At 42.2% G+C, this 15,953-nt stretch overlaps 1 protein-coding gene across 1 annotated transcript in view; it reads right to left on the bottom strand.

Annotated features, from left to right (window-relative positions):
• Positions 1-15,953, bottom strand: part of roraa (RAR-related orphan receptor A, paralog a) — a 168,629-nt gene that overhangs the window by 53,276 nt on the left and 99,400 nt on the right. The window contains exon 2 of the mRNA XM_063909074.1: positions 6,754-6,783. Within this exon, the coding sequence (XP_063765144.1) occupies positions 6,754-6,783 (30 nt within the window). The remainder of the gene's footprint in view (positions 1-6,753; positions 6,784-15,953) is intronic.

Here is a 15,953-nt window from a genome sequence, read left to right on the forward strand (position 1 = left end):
CCTATTTAGCAAGGAGCTAACTATGCAGGAGGGACCCTCGGTGGCACAAACACATTAAAGAGCACTGGGTCACCTGACTGGCGCAGGTACGAATACATGCTCTCCTCTCTTCTCCCAATCTGCCTTATTTTCCTGACTGCATTTCTCCTTTCCTGTTTTTTTTTCTTCTTGTGCTGCAGACACAGTAGAATAAAAACCTGCCTTTGATGTCTGGGATCCTATAATGCTGAGCAGTAGAAATCCGCATGCCTGTTATCTGTAGAATCTTAATGATGACGGCTAACTTCACAATGGGTTAACCGCATCCCTCTGTTCTCTCACTGCACACCCACAGAAACGCAAATTAATGGCAACGGGGAAAAAACAGCATTTCTCTAGTAAAGCAGATTCAACAAAATGTGCACAATGCGATCAGCACAAATGTCAATGTATAATATCACCAAAAGCTTTTGTGAGCACTTCTGCTTTCTTCTCTGTCGATGTTACTTTTTTCCCCCTTCTTTAGCATCTGAGCAGAATGACATTATTTGTCGGAAAGATGAGATCCTCACTTTGAATGTATCTAATTAAGTTAAATAAAGATTTCAAGCTGGGTATACAAACACTCTATTTTGTTGTGTTTTGTCCCAACATTGTTTTCTTTTTTCTTTGTTGCACTGTGACAATTCTGATTGTTCTTGAAATGGTGCTTACAAGATATTTCAAAAATATTTTATTATATGGGACATCTTACTCGTTGCATGGTTTATTCAACAACATTCTTTTGAATAATTCAGGAATGAAATTATGTATGTTAATTTTACCCGTCTTTATTCATGCATAATATTGCATCAGAGTTTTCCCATCCTTAAAATCCATAATGGGATATTTCTGACAAGAGTTTTTTTTTTTTGTTCTACTTCACTTTAGTCTAATTTTGTCTCAAATTGCAATTCAGTGAGAATTGAAGACCATTAATATCAGATACATGCTGGTCAGAGTGATAAGCTCTGAGAAGGAGATAGTCAATATGTATAGCTGTGACTGAGGAACTTGATGATGGCACAAGGACATTTAATTATGGCCCACATCTTGAAGCTTCCCCATCAGCATCAGTCAGGATCATATCTGGAGGAGCTCCATGACCTCCGCTTCTGTCGCCCTCCATGAATCAAACCTTTCATTACATGCTGACACTCTTGTCCTGCACTGATTTTGTGTACACCATGGGAAAGTGATGAGACATCGGAAACCTGATGAGTGACGGATAACCTGCGCTTGTGCAAAGTCTGGCCGACTGTTTGCCGCCATGAGCGCCAGGCCGTCCATGCCCTTCCAGCCATGCCAACTGCTTCGCCTGGCAGACGCCACCTTCCCAGCATAGCCCCCGGCCCCTCTCACCTGAGGTGGCAGACATGCGGCAGAAGAGAAATCGCCCGCAGCAGATGGGGCCACTTACTTTGGCTGGCCAAGCCGAGCATTGTGTCCTTGTCACATGTCACTTACTCTTGTTTTCCGGTCTGACAACACTTCAAGACAGGGCCTTTCAGTTTTCATTGAGACACAAAAGAGTAGGGGTGAGGAAAAGCTGACGAGGCCTCTCTTCACTCCAGCTCAAATTCTCTGAAAGAGCCAGCACCAAGAGAAGAACCAGATTAGGAGCCAACAAAAGCAGAGCTCCCCCACAAAAAAGCAGCCGTGCACCCCTACAGTTCTCCTCACCATTCTCCTCCTTATAAAACACTCTGGGCCCCAAGGAGGTGATAAAAGAGAAGCGTCTATACCCACAGAAACATATGCAAAAAAAAGGCATGTACAAAGGCCATTTGCAATTTTACAAAATTGCAGAAATACTGCTTTTACTGAAAAAGGACAACCTGCCATATTGTGTTAGAGAAGAAAGAGTATGGAAGCAGAGGAAAAATGGAGAAAAATCATGCTGGCCTGGTTTACGACAAATAGATAGCTCTATTGATTTCCCTTTTACAGTGACTGTCCATCCCTCACTGTTGTGATTACACTGACCTATTTCAGAAAAAAATAGCCACCTATTATAGATTATACCAAAATGTCCAAAAAGAATACTGTTTTCGTGGCCCAAACAAATAGAGTAGGATGAAACGTAACCTACAGTAAAGAGGGAGAAAAAGATTGTGTCAATTTAAGTGGTCAATGTTGCTCTGGGAGAAGAGGAAACAACAAGTTCTGGTACCATGCTGAGAATCAAATAACAGAAAGAGTGGCTGTGCTTACTCGGGCCATGCACTGTCAATTTCAATCCTAACAAAAAAGGATACAACATTAAAATATTTTCATTGTTGCCCAAACAACGCTTAAACATGATAATGGCAATTTTATAAAGTTGGAGTTATGTTTGGTAAGAACAACAGAGTATAACATGTATGATAAAAATGTAATGCACTATTGTATTGTGTTTCTTGCTCTAATACACTACAGCACAGCTCAGTGTTGTATGCTTTGTGCTGATGATTCCTCTGCGTCTGTGTGTACTGCTGTGTGTGCTCGTCCTGCTCCACTATGTCTGTGCTGCGCGTCTCACTAGACTATCTCTCTCTGTGCGTAGCTCAGGGGACTCTGGCTGGCTGATCTTCATTATCAGCCCTAGCTTAACAATGTACTGGATGCACTTCCCACATGAGTGCAACTAACAAATCCCCACAGAGCTGAATCAAGGCAACAATGTGATGAAATACCTTCAAACAGCCACTGAGCATGGAACACTGAGCTATGCAGAGACAACTCACACCGCCTCGGGCGATTCCACAGGAGTGCGCCTGTTGCCAAGCAAAATTAGACAGCAACTGGGACATATTATTCTCCTAAATTGGCAATGTACAGCACTATTAAGGACCATAAATCTCATGTTTGATTAACTGAAAATATCACAACTCACAGAGCCAATGCTTTGTATTCCACCGCTCAAATGCTTTACGGAGGGAAAAGCTGCCATTGTGCTATGTGAACACAAAGATTATAATTGAGATTAATAATGCTGTCTGTATATTGTTCCAAACATCCACCAGAATACTTTAATAAAAGAAAATGCAAATGCATAAAGACATGAAACCTGCAAACTTTTGCGTATGCTCAATGACTGATATAATTCACTATAATTCTGCACTCTTGAGTAAAGCCCCTTTTCTTTTTTGAGACAGTGCCAAATAATCTAAATCATCTAGTTCCTTTATAACAGACTGGCTGTGCTATTGCTATGTGAGACTGACGAGAGAAACTCAATACAGGCTGCTAGCAAATAAATGAAGATGCAGGAGCGAGGCGATGTTTCTCAATCAGTGTAAGGAGACTGTCACCAAAATGGAGATAAATATAGAGTGAAAAAGCTGGGACCCTGTACAACGTATCTGTAAGACTGAAGAGAGGAAGCCTCATTGGTCTCTTTTCTCTCTTCCCGGAGTTACATTTGTACTACTGCCTCCCTCTGGCCACTCTTTTCCCAAACTAAAGTCAAACACACACTACATATAGCATACATTACTACAGTTAACTGGCAGAAGGACAAAAATAATTGTGAAATATAATGAAATTAAATACAGTGACAATGCATGAATAGTGCATGAATTATAGTTGTTTGATTTAAAGTGTGTTTAGGATGCTTACAGCACTAGTTCATACTGAAAATTCAGCTCAATAGTGAGTTTTCGGGACAAGCTTTTGGACTTCATTAAAACATTTAAAGGTTTTTTGTTAAGCATTGCAAACATTTATCTTGTATATATATATTTTCAAATCTGATATAAAGCACACTTAAAAAAACAAGCAGCTTGATATTGTGTATCATAGTCAGTCAGACATCAGTTTATTGTACACCTACAGCTGCAAGAGAGTGAGAGAGAGAGGATTAGCTGTTGGTAATCAGGAGATCGGCTGTCTTCGAGGAAGAGCATCCTGGCTACACGACCTGAGTGTTAGCTAGCGCTCTGTTTCTCGAGCTGTGAGACAGAGCCCCAGACTGCTGATGGCAGATTAGAGGTGAAGCGTATAATCTCAGAGTAATCAGCTGCTGCATCTGATCCTGCGCTCCACACCACCATCTCTCCACAGGTCCAAACAGACACTCATCTATAAGCAACGCTGCCTCGCTGAGTTCAGCGAAGGTGACACTCTATATCTGGTGTCCGGCTTCAAAGTTAAACTACAATGCGAAAACTAAGCCCTTGATCTTTTGCTATCACCTCTGTTCCAGGCAGTTTAAGGGACACATCAAGTCAATATAACCAAGCATATGTAAAACTGTCAGGGAAGTTTACAGGAAAACCACAGCTGACTTCTTGCTGAGAATTATAGCTTTGTGGTTAAAGACAGAGCTGGCGAGGGGCCACCCGTTATGGTAAAAAGAAGAAAAACAAGAGAGAAAGAAGAAAGAAAAGAGGGTGATGCCTCACACTGCAAATCTACGGAAGACTTTTTAACGGCCAGAATTGGGAGACGACAACACAGTCATTGGCACAATGATATAAGTATATGTTTTCATCTAGAGTACTTCACCTTCTGATGGGCTTGGTGATTAGTCCAGCCGGGTGGATGGAAGAGGCGAAGAGGAGGAGAGGAAAGGAGAAGACAGTGGAGGAGAGGAAGAGGAAGAGGAAGAAGAGAAGAGGAAGAAGAGAAGAGAAGAGTAGAGAAGACAAGACAAGACAAGACAAGAGCAGAAAGGAGAGGAGAGGAGAGGAGAGGAGAGGAGAGAGGAGAGTCTGCCAGTGAACAGCTGCCCCTGTAATTTATATTGATGAGGGGACTGGCATGGCGGGGAGCTTCCAGCATTTTGATCACTCAGGCAGAGTGGGGAGTTAGTCAGAGACACGGCCCATCCCTGTGGTCTGGGTTGGACTAGGAAGACCTCCTAAACACACACATACACACACTTGCACACACATGCACAAGCATGACTGCCAAGCTCACATTACGAGAGGCAGTGTGCACTGTTGTAGCGGGGAAGCCAATGTTTTCACTTTCGAGAACAGAAATAGATCTACAGCCCGATTATTAACATGTAGGGCAGAGCGATGTCCCTCATTATTACTCCAGCAGCCATATGATCACTAGGCTTCTCTGAAAAAGACCTCCCCTCCATATTCTCAATGACCATTAACTGGCCCTTGAACTTCTTCTTGTGCACACAACTCTGACAAGGTTTTACAGCCGCTTCCTGTCTGTGAGGCACAGCAATCAACTACTTGTTAAGGGGCTTTACTTTGATTTCCGCACATGGACAAGATTTGAATATTTCTCACAGATATGAGGCAGCGTAGTCCAGTCTCTGCCCAGGACTTTGAACCCAAGACTCCTAAATCATGCTCTTTGATATGAGCCCCCTTCCGGTGTAGAGGTGCTTAGTGCTGCACTAATTAAGATAGTGGAGCGGTGGATGGTCGGTCAAAGCGTTTCTGTTCTACCTTGAAGATATTCTGACACAAACATGCATTGCACACACACACACACACACACACACACACACACACACACACACACACACACACACACACACACACACACACACACACACACACACACACACACACACACACACACACACACACACACACACACACACACACACACACACACACACACACACACACACACACACACACACACACACACACACACACACACACACACACACATCAAAAAAGAAATACCACAGACCCTCCAGACAAGCAAATAGCTTAACACACAATCATGATGCTGTTTTGACGGGCTGTTTGAGTAAGGTAGAGCTGTCTAGTGTAGAAGATCATATCCTTTGCCCCGCTGTCTGATGTAAGAAAGAGCCAGGGTGTTTTACAGGGTGAGATGCAGCCTCTCACAATCTGAAACACTCCGACCGCTCTTACAGAAAAGCCCTCTGGCCTTCCCTCTCCACAAGTTTCATCAGAGTGATCAGAGGGAAAGGATAGCCTTCAGGGCTAGTTTCTTCCGTTCACACAGTGGGGTATGAACACACACACTAGCTGTACACACGCTCAAACAGAGACACACTGCAGTACACTACACAAAAGCGTTTTTACATGCCTTTTCGATTGCACTTCACACGTGTCAAAATACACTACAAATCTCCTGGAAATCATTGATTTTAGAGGTTTGACTGTTCATCAATTCTTCATGAGCTGACTCAAATTGACAAGACAGTGTTGGTTAGACAAGTCGAAGCCTGTGTACTATTGTTGTAGAGCACAATGAAGTCTTGCATCTTACATGTGAAACGTGTCATATACTGCGTTTGTATCTTTCAATTGCAGTGATATGATCTGTGCTTGAAAATACAAACTCTTGGTAGTTAATGCAGCCCCAGAGGTTACAAACCACCACACAACACCACATCCGCGTTGCTCAGCTGCAAGGCCTTGCAGAAAACAAAGAGGTGCTTCAGCACACAGTCTACTTTTACGGTGCGTGATTATCAAACAGTCATGAGACTGCATCCATTTTAATTTCCTCTCTGGGGTTATCATCTAATTTTCTCCACAATAGAGAAGAACGAAAGAGTGAAAGTGTGTGGCACGGATCTAATTGAAGGTATCAGTTTATTGCAATACTAGTGAGGCTACAATATGCATAAAGGCACTGATGAAAGAGTCAGCAGAGATAGCAACACGATGTTCTTATCAACGCTATTGTATTGACGCACAAACATTTGTTTCTTCCTATTTAGTGTCTAGAACGAAATGACACTTTTACAGCTTCAAATTGAACAGAAAATAAAAGTAATTACAAAAAAAGATTTGTACTCACAGGTATGTGTCTTCTTTGTTACTGAGATACCTGCAAAGAGAAAACAAACAAACAAACCATAAAATATATATAGGAAAAAACAATAATATACACAGCACAAAATATATTTTACACGGAGCTCTGCTCATTGCTAAAAGAGGATAAGGATGGTGATGATGAAGAGGTAGACCCTGTGGTCCAACAGACTGTCACTGTCCAAGGTCACTGAGGTGGCAGGCCCAGGGCAATTATTTGTGTATGCTGGTGTCTGACCTGAGGCCATGCTACATCAACATCCACGACAAGGTGGTGAAACTCTATCCTCTCTGGGCAATGAATAAAAAATTATACTAAAACAAACAACATTTGGAATGCTAATTGTGCTGGGCAGTCACACTGATTGGACCCGAGCACATGACTAACCCTTCGGCCCAGAGCGGGATGGAGGCACTTTGACCTCGATGTTGGTTTGTTAATCCTTTATTTAAACACATAGTCTCATTGAGATTAGGATCTCTTTTTCAATTAATAACACAATGGACAAAAAAACATATAAAAAAGCATAACACATAGCATAAATTAAAATAAATCAATGACAAAATAAGTCAGAATATTTGTATACACAGTTAAAAAGACAACTTTAAAAGGAAACTGTTTACCCATGAATGATCTATTATTATTTTAAGAAGATAGTGATTGATAAGAGAGTCAAAAACATACACATCATATTGAAATAATCCCAGATTCAAAATGACTGGTTAATATCACATATTGTACTTATACAGTAAGTGAATTATTAGTAGAATTAAAAAGACCCAAAACAGACCCTAGTGGGACACCTTTCCTGACAATATATCATTTTTCACCATTAAAATCAACACCCCTAGACCAAAAATTCTAGACTAGTTTATTGAAAACCTTTAAATGAAAACGGCAATGTTCATGATCTCAAAAGCTTTAACAAGTGAATAAAAAGCAGAGCACTGACAATGACAACAGGCAGTTACAGGGCTCTGTCATCGTATAAATTCAGCCAGCCAGACAAGCTTTTGTGCATTAAAGACTCAAATCATTTAGCCAAGTATGTAGTTTTGAATTTGGACGGTAATTATTTTAATCAATGAGACAAACTTTCATCGATGTAGAATTATACTGCATATAAGAGTAAGGTCAAACATATTAGCAAGCCGTGCTGCAATTAAATCAGCACTGAGGCAGAAAAAATGAGGGATCTAAATCATAATCATCTCCAGTCTTCTTACAATTAAACCCACCAGTTTGTTATGAACCTCAATCTGAAAGTGAGGTCTGAGAGAAAATATAAAACCAGTATAGGTGGAAAAGATGTGTTATACTGTACAAAATACAAGATACAAGTAGTTATGTGTGTTGTTGCAAACTGCTTATCAAACAAGTTGCCAGCCTGAGCACTGTGAGTCAGACCTGGCGGAGGCTGAGGTGGAGCGGGGCTGCCACTGCTCATGCTGCCTTTCCTCGCCCCTTCGGGTGTCAACTCATCGAGTGAGCCACTTTGGTTCTTGCTGTGGCTCCGGCTGTTTCTCCTGTCTGCAACATTGGTCTAATGCCCCAGGAGCCTGAAGCAGGCGAGCGCACAGCCAGCCGTGGTCCCCAGCGGCCAGTCGGATGCTCATGCTTTGCAGGGCGATAGCACACTAATAGATCCCACTTGTCATGCGGAAGCAAGGGCTAATTTTTCTACAGCTTGCATTTGAAACTCGGGGGACGGCGAGTTGACATGATTCAATAACTCTCTGTAAAAAGGGCGTCTGGCCGGAGATAACAATGTTTCAGACACGTTTGAGGGTAAATGAGTCAAAGAGCAACGAGGGGGAAAACAAATAAGCCCTTCAGCCTCCTATAGACATACACTCAGAAACACATAACTAACATCAACTCCACGGAGCAGAAAGAGGGAAACAGTCACCTAGGGGCCAGCAGTAGTTGATGCAGCTCTAGCATTGTTCCAGTGCTCAGGGCCAAAAGCTTCTGCTCTGTCCAACTGTGACTTTACGCAAGGAAAAAATAAACAGTAGTCTAGTCTTAATTCTGCAATTCAATCAAATGACATGGATGCCAGCAAGGGTTGATGGTCCATCAAAGAGCTGTGGTCTCAAGGTGCTGCAAATAAGGCAAATGTAAAAGCTTATATTAAGCAGTTAACTGGCTCTTGTCTTGATGGGTGAGACAACCTCTTACTAAGACACACAGCTGGTGTGCTTAGTGGAAACTGTAATAGAAAGAAATAGCGAATAAGCAGCTTTTTCCAGGCTGTTTGTCAAACTTGTTACTGTCACAAAACACAGACTATTTTAGGGAAGCCTGGAACAATCAGTTATTATTTAACAATACGCCATTTATTTCAAATAAAATGTGACATATAACTGAAAAAAATGGCTTGAGTGTCTTTGGTCTGACCACAGATCTTAAAATGTTATAAACCACTATTTGTTATGCGAAATGTCTTTCGCACAGTAACAGAAAGTCACACGTCTGCATGAGAGAGAGTGTTTAAGATATATGTGTGCTATCGCCCAATGTTACCCACAAAAACCACACTGACAATACTCAGTAGCTGTCTGCTGTCACAGGCTGGGTACTAACAAAGTAGACATGTATCTGGCACTGTGAATTGTCACGTAAACCTCAGATCTTCAAAGCTACTTTAAAGATGCAGTACATAAACAACCATTATAATCATTACATATCATTTTTAATGAAATGAGGCCCACCAGAAATGTTCATTATAGTGCAATTCTGATTCTTACTAAACTTCAATTTACCACACTGTAGTGCAAATGCTAAATCTAAATGCTACAAGAGGTCAAAACTATTAGAGGAGGAATATTTACTGTTAAAGTACCCTGCGGAATTCTTTATGTAAAGAAACTGTTTTGTTTACTGATCTTTGGACTTTTCTATACACAAAGGATTGTGTGCATCTCAAGGTCCTACAACATGTTCTAAGAAAATGTGAAGAAAAACAAATGTGAAACCTGCTTTGTTAAAATCTTCAAGCATCAGGTTTCACCTCTCTTATTTGCTACCTGTTGTGGCGTGTTATTGGTAAAGGCTGGGAAAATGCAATACCGTCTTCAGTCAGCAGAAATGTGTATCACCACATTGCTTGTGGTGTGCAAGTGTGTCCTCGTGCCTGTGCTACAGGGGACAGAACAACAAATGATTTATCTATTTTGCACCAACTGGTCAGAAACTCTGCAGCATACCTTTAGAAAGGTGTGTTAATAAGTTAATAAAGAAACATATTCACAGAACTATATGCTATAAATCAAAAACTTCCTACAGAAACTCAGCCAACACAGTTAGAGCATGTTGTGTGTGTGAGGGCTTGTGTGTCTGTTTAATAAGGAGCCCTGACAAATTGAGTTTGTCTCCCACACGCAACATCATGAACACCTAATGATATGAAAACAATTTCTTTCATCAATTCGTTCTAAGGTGCGCAGAAAAACTATTCTATCTTTTTACAGCAAAGCCACATTTGGCCTGTTGCTACGCAGGTTAGAGGAAGCAGGAGGGGTGGTTACTGGGCCCACTTCCTCCTCTGCGTGTCATTCAGAACCCTGTGATTGGAGGTGGCAAGGAGAAGGGGCCACAAAGCCAATGAGTGAGTCAGGCGGTGAGGAAGAAGGAGTTCGCTCTGGGCGCTGACATTGGCAATGCCTGCCAGCTCATGTCTTCTCCACTGGATGGCAGGTTCAGAGGTCACTGTGGAGGTGAAGCTCTCCTTGGTTGATTAACAGGCTGCTGTAAACATGCTTTCAACTTAGGTATCAACGTAAATAACAGCAATGTACTTTGTGGAGATTATTTCTACAGGTAATAAAAAATATTGAAGTTAAAAGGCAAAATTGTTGTCTGCACGAGCACCTGAATTCTAATTTCCACATTACCATTTGTCACAATGGAAGAAGGGACAGTTGTCACTGTGTGGCGCTTGATCAGTCATATTTTCTGTAGCATTGGTAAACAATTCAGCATACGTTCCTGTGAGACATCACCTATGCTATAGAGGAAAGGAGGAACTGTGCAGGTGACTGGAGGTTAACCTCCACCACATCTATCTGCAGGGCGGCACACATCCTGTAAACATGCCACTTAGACAGGAGGAGAGTGAGTCTGGCTTTTGGCAGCCACAGTTCTGCAACCGGCTGTAGAGCGCGGTGCCATCGCCGGCGTCTCAAAGTGACAGCGCTGTAATGAAGTCTGAGGCACATGGCAGGCTGTACGTCATAATTTCAGGTTCCTTAAAGCCTGACAGGGAATGATTATCATGGATGGTTATTGTCACCCTGCCTCCCTGGGAGACGAGGCGTGCTCTGGGGTTGTTGCACCGTGACATTCAAAGTTACAGTCTCCTTCATATAATGGAGCTGTCCTCTCAGCGCGCTAATGGGAGCGATCCATTTAACCTGTGCCAGAAACACACAGACGAGGAAGTTCCTAATGCGAGGCCTCTCCCGTGGGGACGTCACACTCCCCCCCTGGCTGCTCCCTTCCTGCTGCTTGATTCATTGACTGGCGCTCCTCACTTATCCTCATTCACTGTTCAGTCTGGGGAGACAGGGAGGCTTGCATCCTGCCGCCTGCTCCACATGCCACTGATGCACGCCCGCCGCACACAAGGACACAGCCAGCGCAACGGCCCCAGCTGCAGGAAGAGACAGCGAAGGCCCAGTGAGGGACGGGATAGACACCTACAGGTCAATACCAAAGGCCTTGGAGAAAACCAAGAGTACACAGTCCATACAGTTAATACGAACTGTAGAAAAAACTGTTTAGAGGAGGTTTGGTTACTGTCCTGTCTTAATGATGGTAGTTGTATGGGAATGTTAATTTTAGGCTACTCCTGAGGTTGCTGCTTAATGATGGTGCCTAAGCCATGGTCATCTTAGGAATGATAGATCTAGCCACGTTCAGTAGTCCATCTTGTAAGTGCTGCTCCCTGCCCGACTGACAAATTGCTGCTACATTCCTGAGAGAAAATAATTAGAAACAATGAATGTGTTTCTCTCGCAGCCACCATAAGCCTCAAAAAACATTTTTTGCTGTTATTCTTGGTACAGTAAAAATGTAATTTAGGATCAATTCAGGCTTGAAACAAACTGTAATATTCATTAGGTGACTTGTTTAGACAGTCTGTTAGGCAATTGATACATGTATCTAATATGTATTCAATAAAATAGTGTAGTTTAGGTTGGAAAACGTAAAGTGCAGAGATATAATGCAAAGTTACTCTTGCCATAATGTAACTCATCTTATCAAAAGTCATAAAAAAAGATGGATGAGCTGATTCTAGGACCTCTGTGCTGTTTCAACTTTAAGTGTCTTTGGGAAGGCCAAGTTTCATACACAAAGTCATTTAAACAATCCTCCTTTTTGCAGTGACACACTTAGCCTTATTAGTTATTTTACTGCTATAAACCATAAATGCAAAAAAATTTAATGATTAAAAAAGCACAATGATTCTAATCAGCTGCCCCCTAATATACTAAAACACTTAATCCATGGAGAGGCCAACTCTCTGGGGAGGCTCAAGAGAAAAATGACTTCCCTGTCTCCAGGCGCTGTTATTTCTGGTCATTTCTAATTGGTTTTAACTAAAAGCAACCACTCAGAGACTCCACAGGTTACTCCAATGCATCACTATGGAATTGTCTGCAAATAGAAGATATACATCCAATTTAGTTTTAGAGGACACCACAATTGTCTTTCAGAAGATGAAAGGAGAAAGGGCAAGAAAAAAAGCATAGATGTCTTACTAAGGAAGACAAGAAGTCTAAAGATCCCAACGGAGAGGCGATGTCATCAGAGTGACCCTGAGATCATAGAAGCCTGGGCTGACTTGAGGTACCATGTCACCTGCACCTCGCCCCCTACAAATGTCTCCCAGGCCTCATGTACAACGTCTCCCCCTGTGCAGTTCTGCATTGCTGGGCCTGTTTGTCTCCAGGTGATTCCTCAGTGCTGTTTGGTGGCTCGTGAATTATACATTGCAGCAGAGGAATTGACGTGGCCCAGGAGGGCCGAGAAACAGCAGGCATGGCTGGGAGGCAGATTGAAGACTCTGACGGAATTTTAATTGTACCGCAGGGAACACCGCAATAAGTGCTATTGTTATTGGTAAGACACTGCTGCACGGGTTCACCAGCCGAGAGCTTGAAAAAAATGACAAGATGCAAAAACGACTCAATGTCAAAGGCTCTAACATGGTGCCAACAGTAACTAGTCTGAAGAGTATGGTTCACATCAGTGTCGTACTACTATGTATCATTACCCTCTCTACACCCAGTATACATCTGCAACATGTTGAGAGGACCGGTGAAGGTTGGCTACGGCAAAGGAAAAAAAAACTGAGACATGTACAAACTAAAAAAAAGAGCAGCTCAAACAGAACTCTCAAAGGCATGCCATTCAGTTTTATGTTGTGCGATTCTGTACTGTACTGCAGGTGAAAAGCCAAAATGTTGGCCATTCTATTGCTCTGATGTTGTTCACTCTGATCCTGGCTATAGCTGAACTATACAGTTATTCTACTCTGAGTGCAAGCTGGTCCCAGGGGGCCTGACGGATACAGGAAGGCCCAGAGTGTTGGTCAAAGTGAGGCCAGGGGCACAGGCAGGCCTCTGTGTACTCTCTGCGCTTGCGGGTCCCAGCCCAGCGGTAATCTCCCAGTGATCCTGCTTCAACCACACATGAAACCCAATAGCCTTTCAGTCCGCACCATAAATAAAGATAAACCACATTGAGCAGACCACCCTGGCTTACTTTACAGCAGTCTGGATAGGCCACCAGTGGGTGTGTGTTACTTTTATATAAAGGTTTTAACTACAGGTGTGAAATGGAGGGGTTGTCAAAGGGATGCTAATTTCAAGCTGTGTAATTAATAGATAAAACTATCATTGAGGCCTTTCAGTATTTTATTATTTACACAATGTACAATGAAACTACATGACAATTGCAATTATTTCAAATCAGAGGTTAGAGTTTACACATGTAGATTTCTACTTACATTACAATAGCCCTGCACAAGTAAATCTGAAGGGAAATACAATTACCTACAGCTCCTGAGGCAAACACTCCAGTTATGCACAATAGGTTGTAAGAGTATTACAGTCGACCAATAGAGATGTGACCCTGAGGGCTCACTTGTTCAGAATTGCTTAAACAATCACAAGACGCAGCACACTGCAGTTAGATGAAGAGGATCTCTTTCTACAGTTGGCTTAAATGTGCTTGTTTTCACTTTCACTGTTTTTTTTCTATTTTTGGTTTCTATACTGCATTATTATCCACAGGCCATCTACTTCAGGAAACCACAGCAGGAGGCAGCTTTTGCTTAAAGGTTAATGTAATTTGAACAGATAGTGTTTATTTGACTCCCCTGTATGAGCTTGATGTGCATTGCAAATCATTTAAAAAATATCGGCTAAAAAGATGGGATTAGAACAAGTGAGTTGATATGTGATCTGACAGTAAGTGACAATCTGTTACCGAAGCTGTCCAGGTCTGTAAACACACTGAGCACACACTCCTGCTTGAATAATCAACTGGGACTAGAGCTTTGATGACAAACTAATGTCAGCTAATATCAGCTCTATAAAGGCTGACTCAGAAATATATTGCAACCCTTTCATTACCCTCACTCATTCAGTCTCAATTCTCATCCGGTAAAGTACAGTACAGCAGACACTCGTCTAATGAACAAGGGTCTATGGGGAAGGATCACTCTGTGCGAGTGTGTTGGAAGTCAAGGTCCCACAACAGTGGACTCGTGGCTCTGCTGATAAGGACTTGGCTGTAATTGCTCAAAAGGGAGGGAACTGCAGCCCCATTAGGTCTGGTCTTAGCACTTGCCAATAAGCCAAACGGCCCCTCTGAAGCCTCCCATGTAATGAAAACTTCCTATGAGATAAATTACATGTCTGTCAATCCACTAATTAATATCACAGACTCGTCTTTTTGGCTTCTCCACATTAACAAAATGGGAAAGAGGTTTTTGTGAGCACTCAAAGCCAGAAAGGAAGGAAGAGCAGAGGCAAACTAGCAAGCGCGCTCCTACTGTGATTCACTGCAGTCATGGTCGGCACTTAGTGCAGCATCTATTTTTCATGTATTTCATAATTAAAACCTGCGAGTTCTATAAGCCCTCCATGCTCCATGCAGATCAAAGGTAGTCCTATTAGCAGGGAGTTCATCAGTAGAGCCACTCTTCCATTTGCCAGGCAACAGAGCCATGCTTATAGCACAAATATCCTGTAATTACACACATGTGTGATAACGGGACAGCCACAGAGCTGGACTATGATTAATAGAACACAGATCACAGTTTCCTTCTCCTGTTCAAAGCTAACACAACAGAGGACTTTACACGAGAGGATAACCCATGCGTAGCAGATAAAGAGGTTGATGAAAGACTGAATACATATTTCACACATCGCCTCTTGTGCTGCAGGTGGAGTGTGATTCAGTTTGTTGCCTTCTGCCTCCCCGCTGCATTCTCTATGTAAATGTAATCGGAGGATAACACAGGATAAAGCTCTTCAGAGCCAAGACATGATGCCTCCTTTCTGCAGGGAAAGAGGGATACAAACCTACCTCACATGGTATAATCAAAAAAAGGGAGCTGTGTGATGTTATTTATTCGTCCCATTGACTCTTTGGTAACTTGATGTCACAAAGAATACTGGGTGGAAGCTCAGTTTGATAAAGATTTGTTTTCCCACCAACACTAGAAAGCTAATCTTTTATTTTTAAAAGATATAAACAAAGGGTATATATACCGTTAATACCTTTGGGTGGTTTTATTCTGTTAGATTTTATTCTGAAATATAGTGGAGTAGAATCAAGTTTCTTATAAATTATATATTCAACCCAAGTCCCTCAAAATGAGGATTAAATATAGTACTTATATAAAATGCACTCTTCCCACTACTTATGTCTTGACCACTTCACCGCCCATTATCAAAGTCGATCAGCCTCATACAGTGATTTAAAATGTAAACATTTATACTATATCGGAAAACTGCCTACTGTATCTTGTTGCTACAAACAACACAGGGCGGTGGTGGCAAAGTCCATAGGCCTGGGAACTGGATGGTCACCAGTTCAAGTCCCCGAAAGACCAGGTACTACTGTGGTTTCCCTGAGCAATGCACCGTTCCCTACACTGCTCCCCGGGC

Source organism: Eleginops maclovinus, chromosome 2 (assembly GCF_036324505.1).
Source record: "Eleginops maclovinus isolate JMC-PN-2008 ecotype Puerto Natales chromosome 2, JC_Emac_rtc_rv5, whole genome shotgun sequence".
Lineage (NCBI taxonomy): Eukaryota > Metazoa > Chordata > Actinopteri > Perciformes > Eleginopidae > Eleginops > Eleginops maclovinus.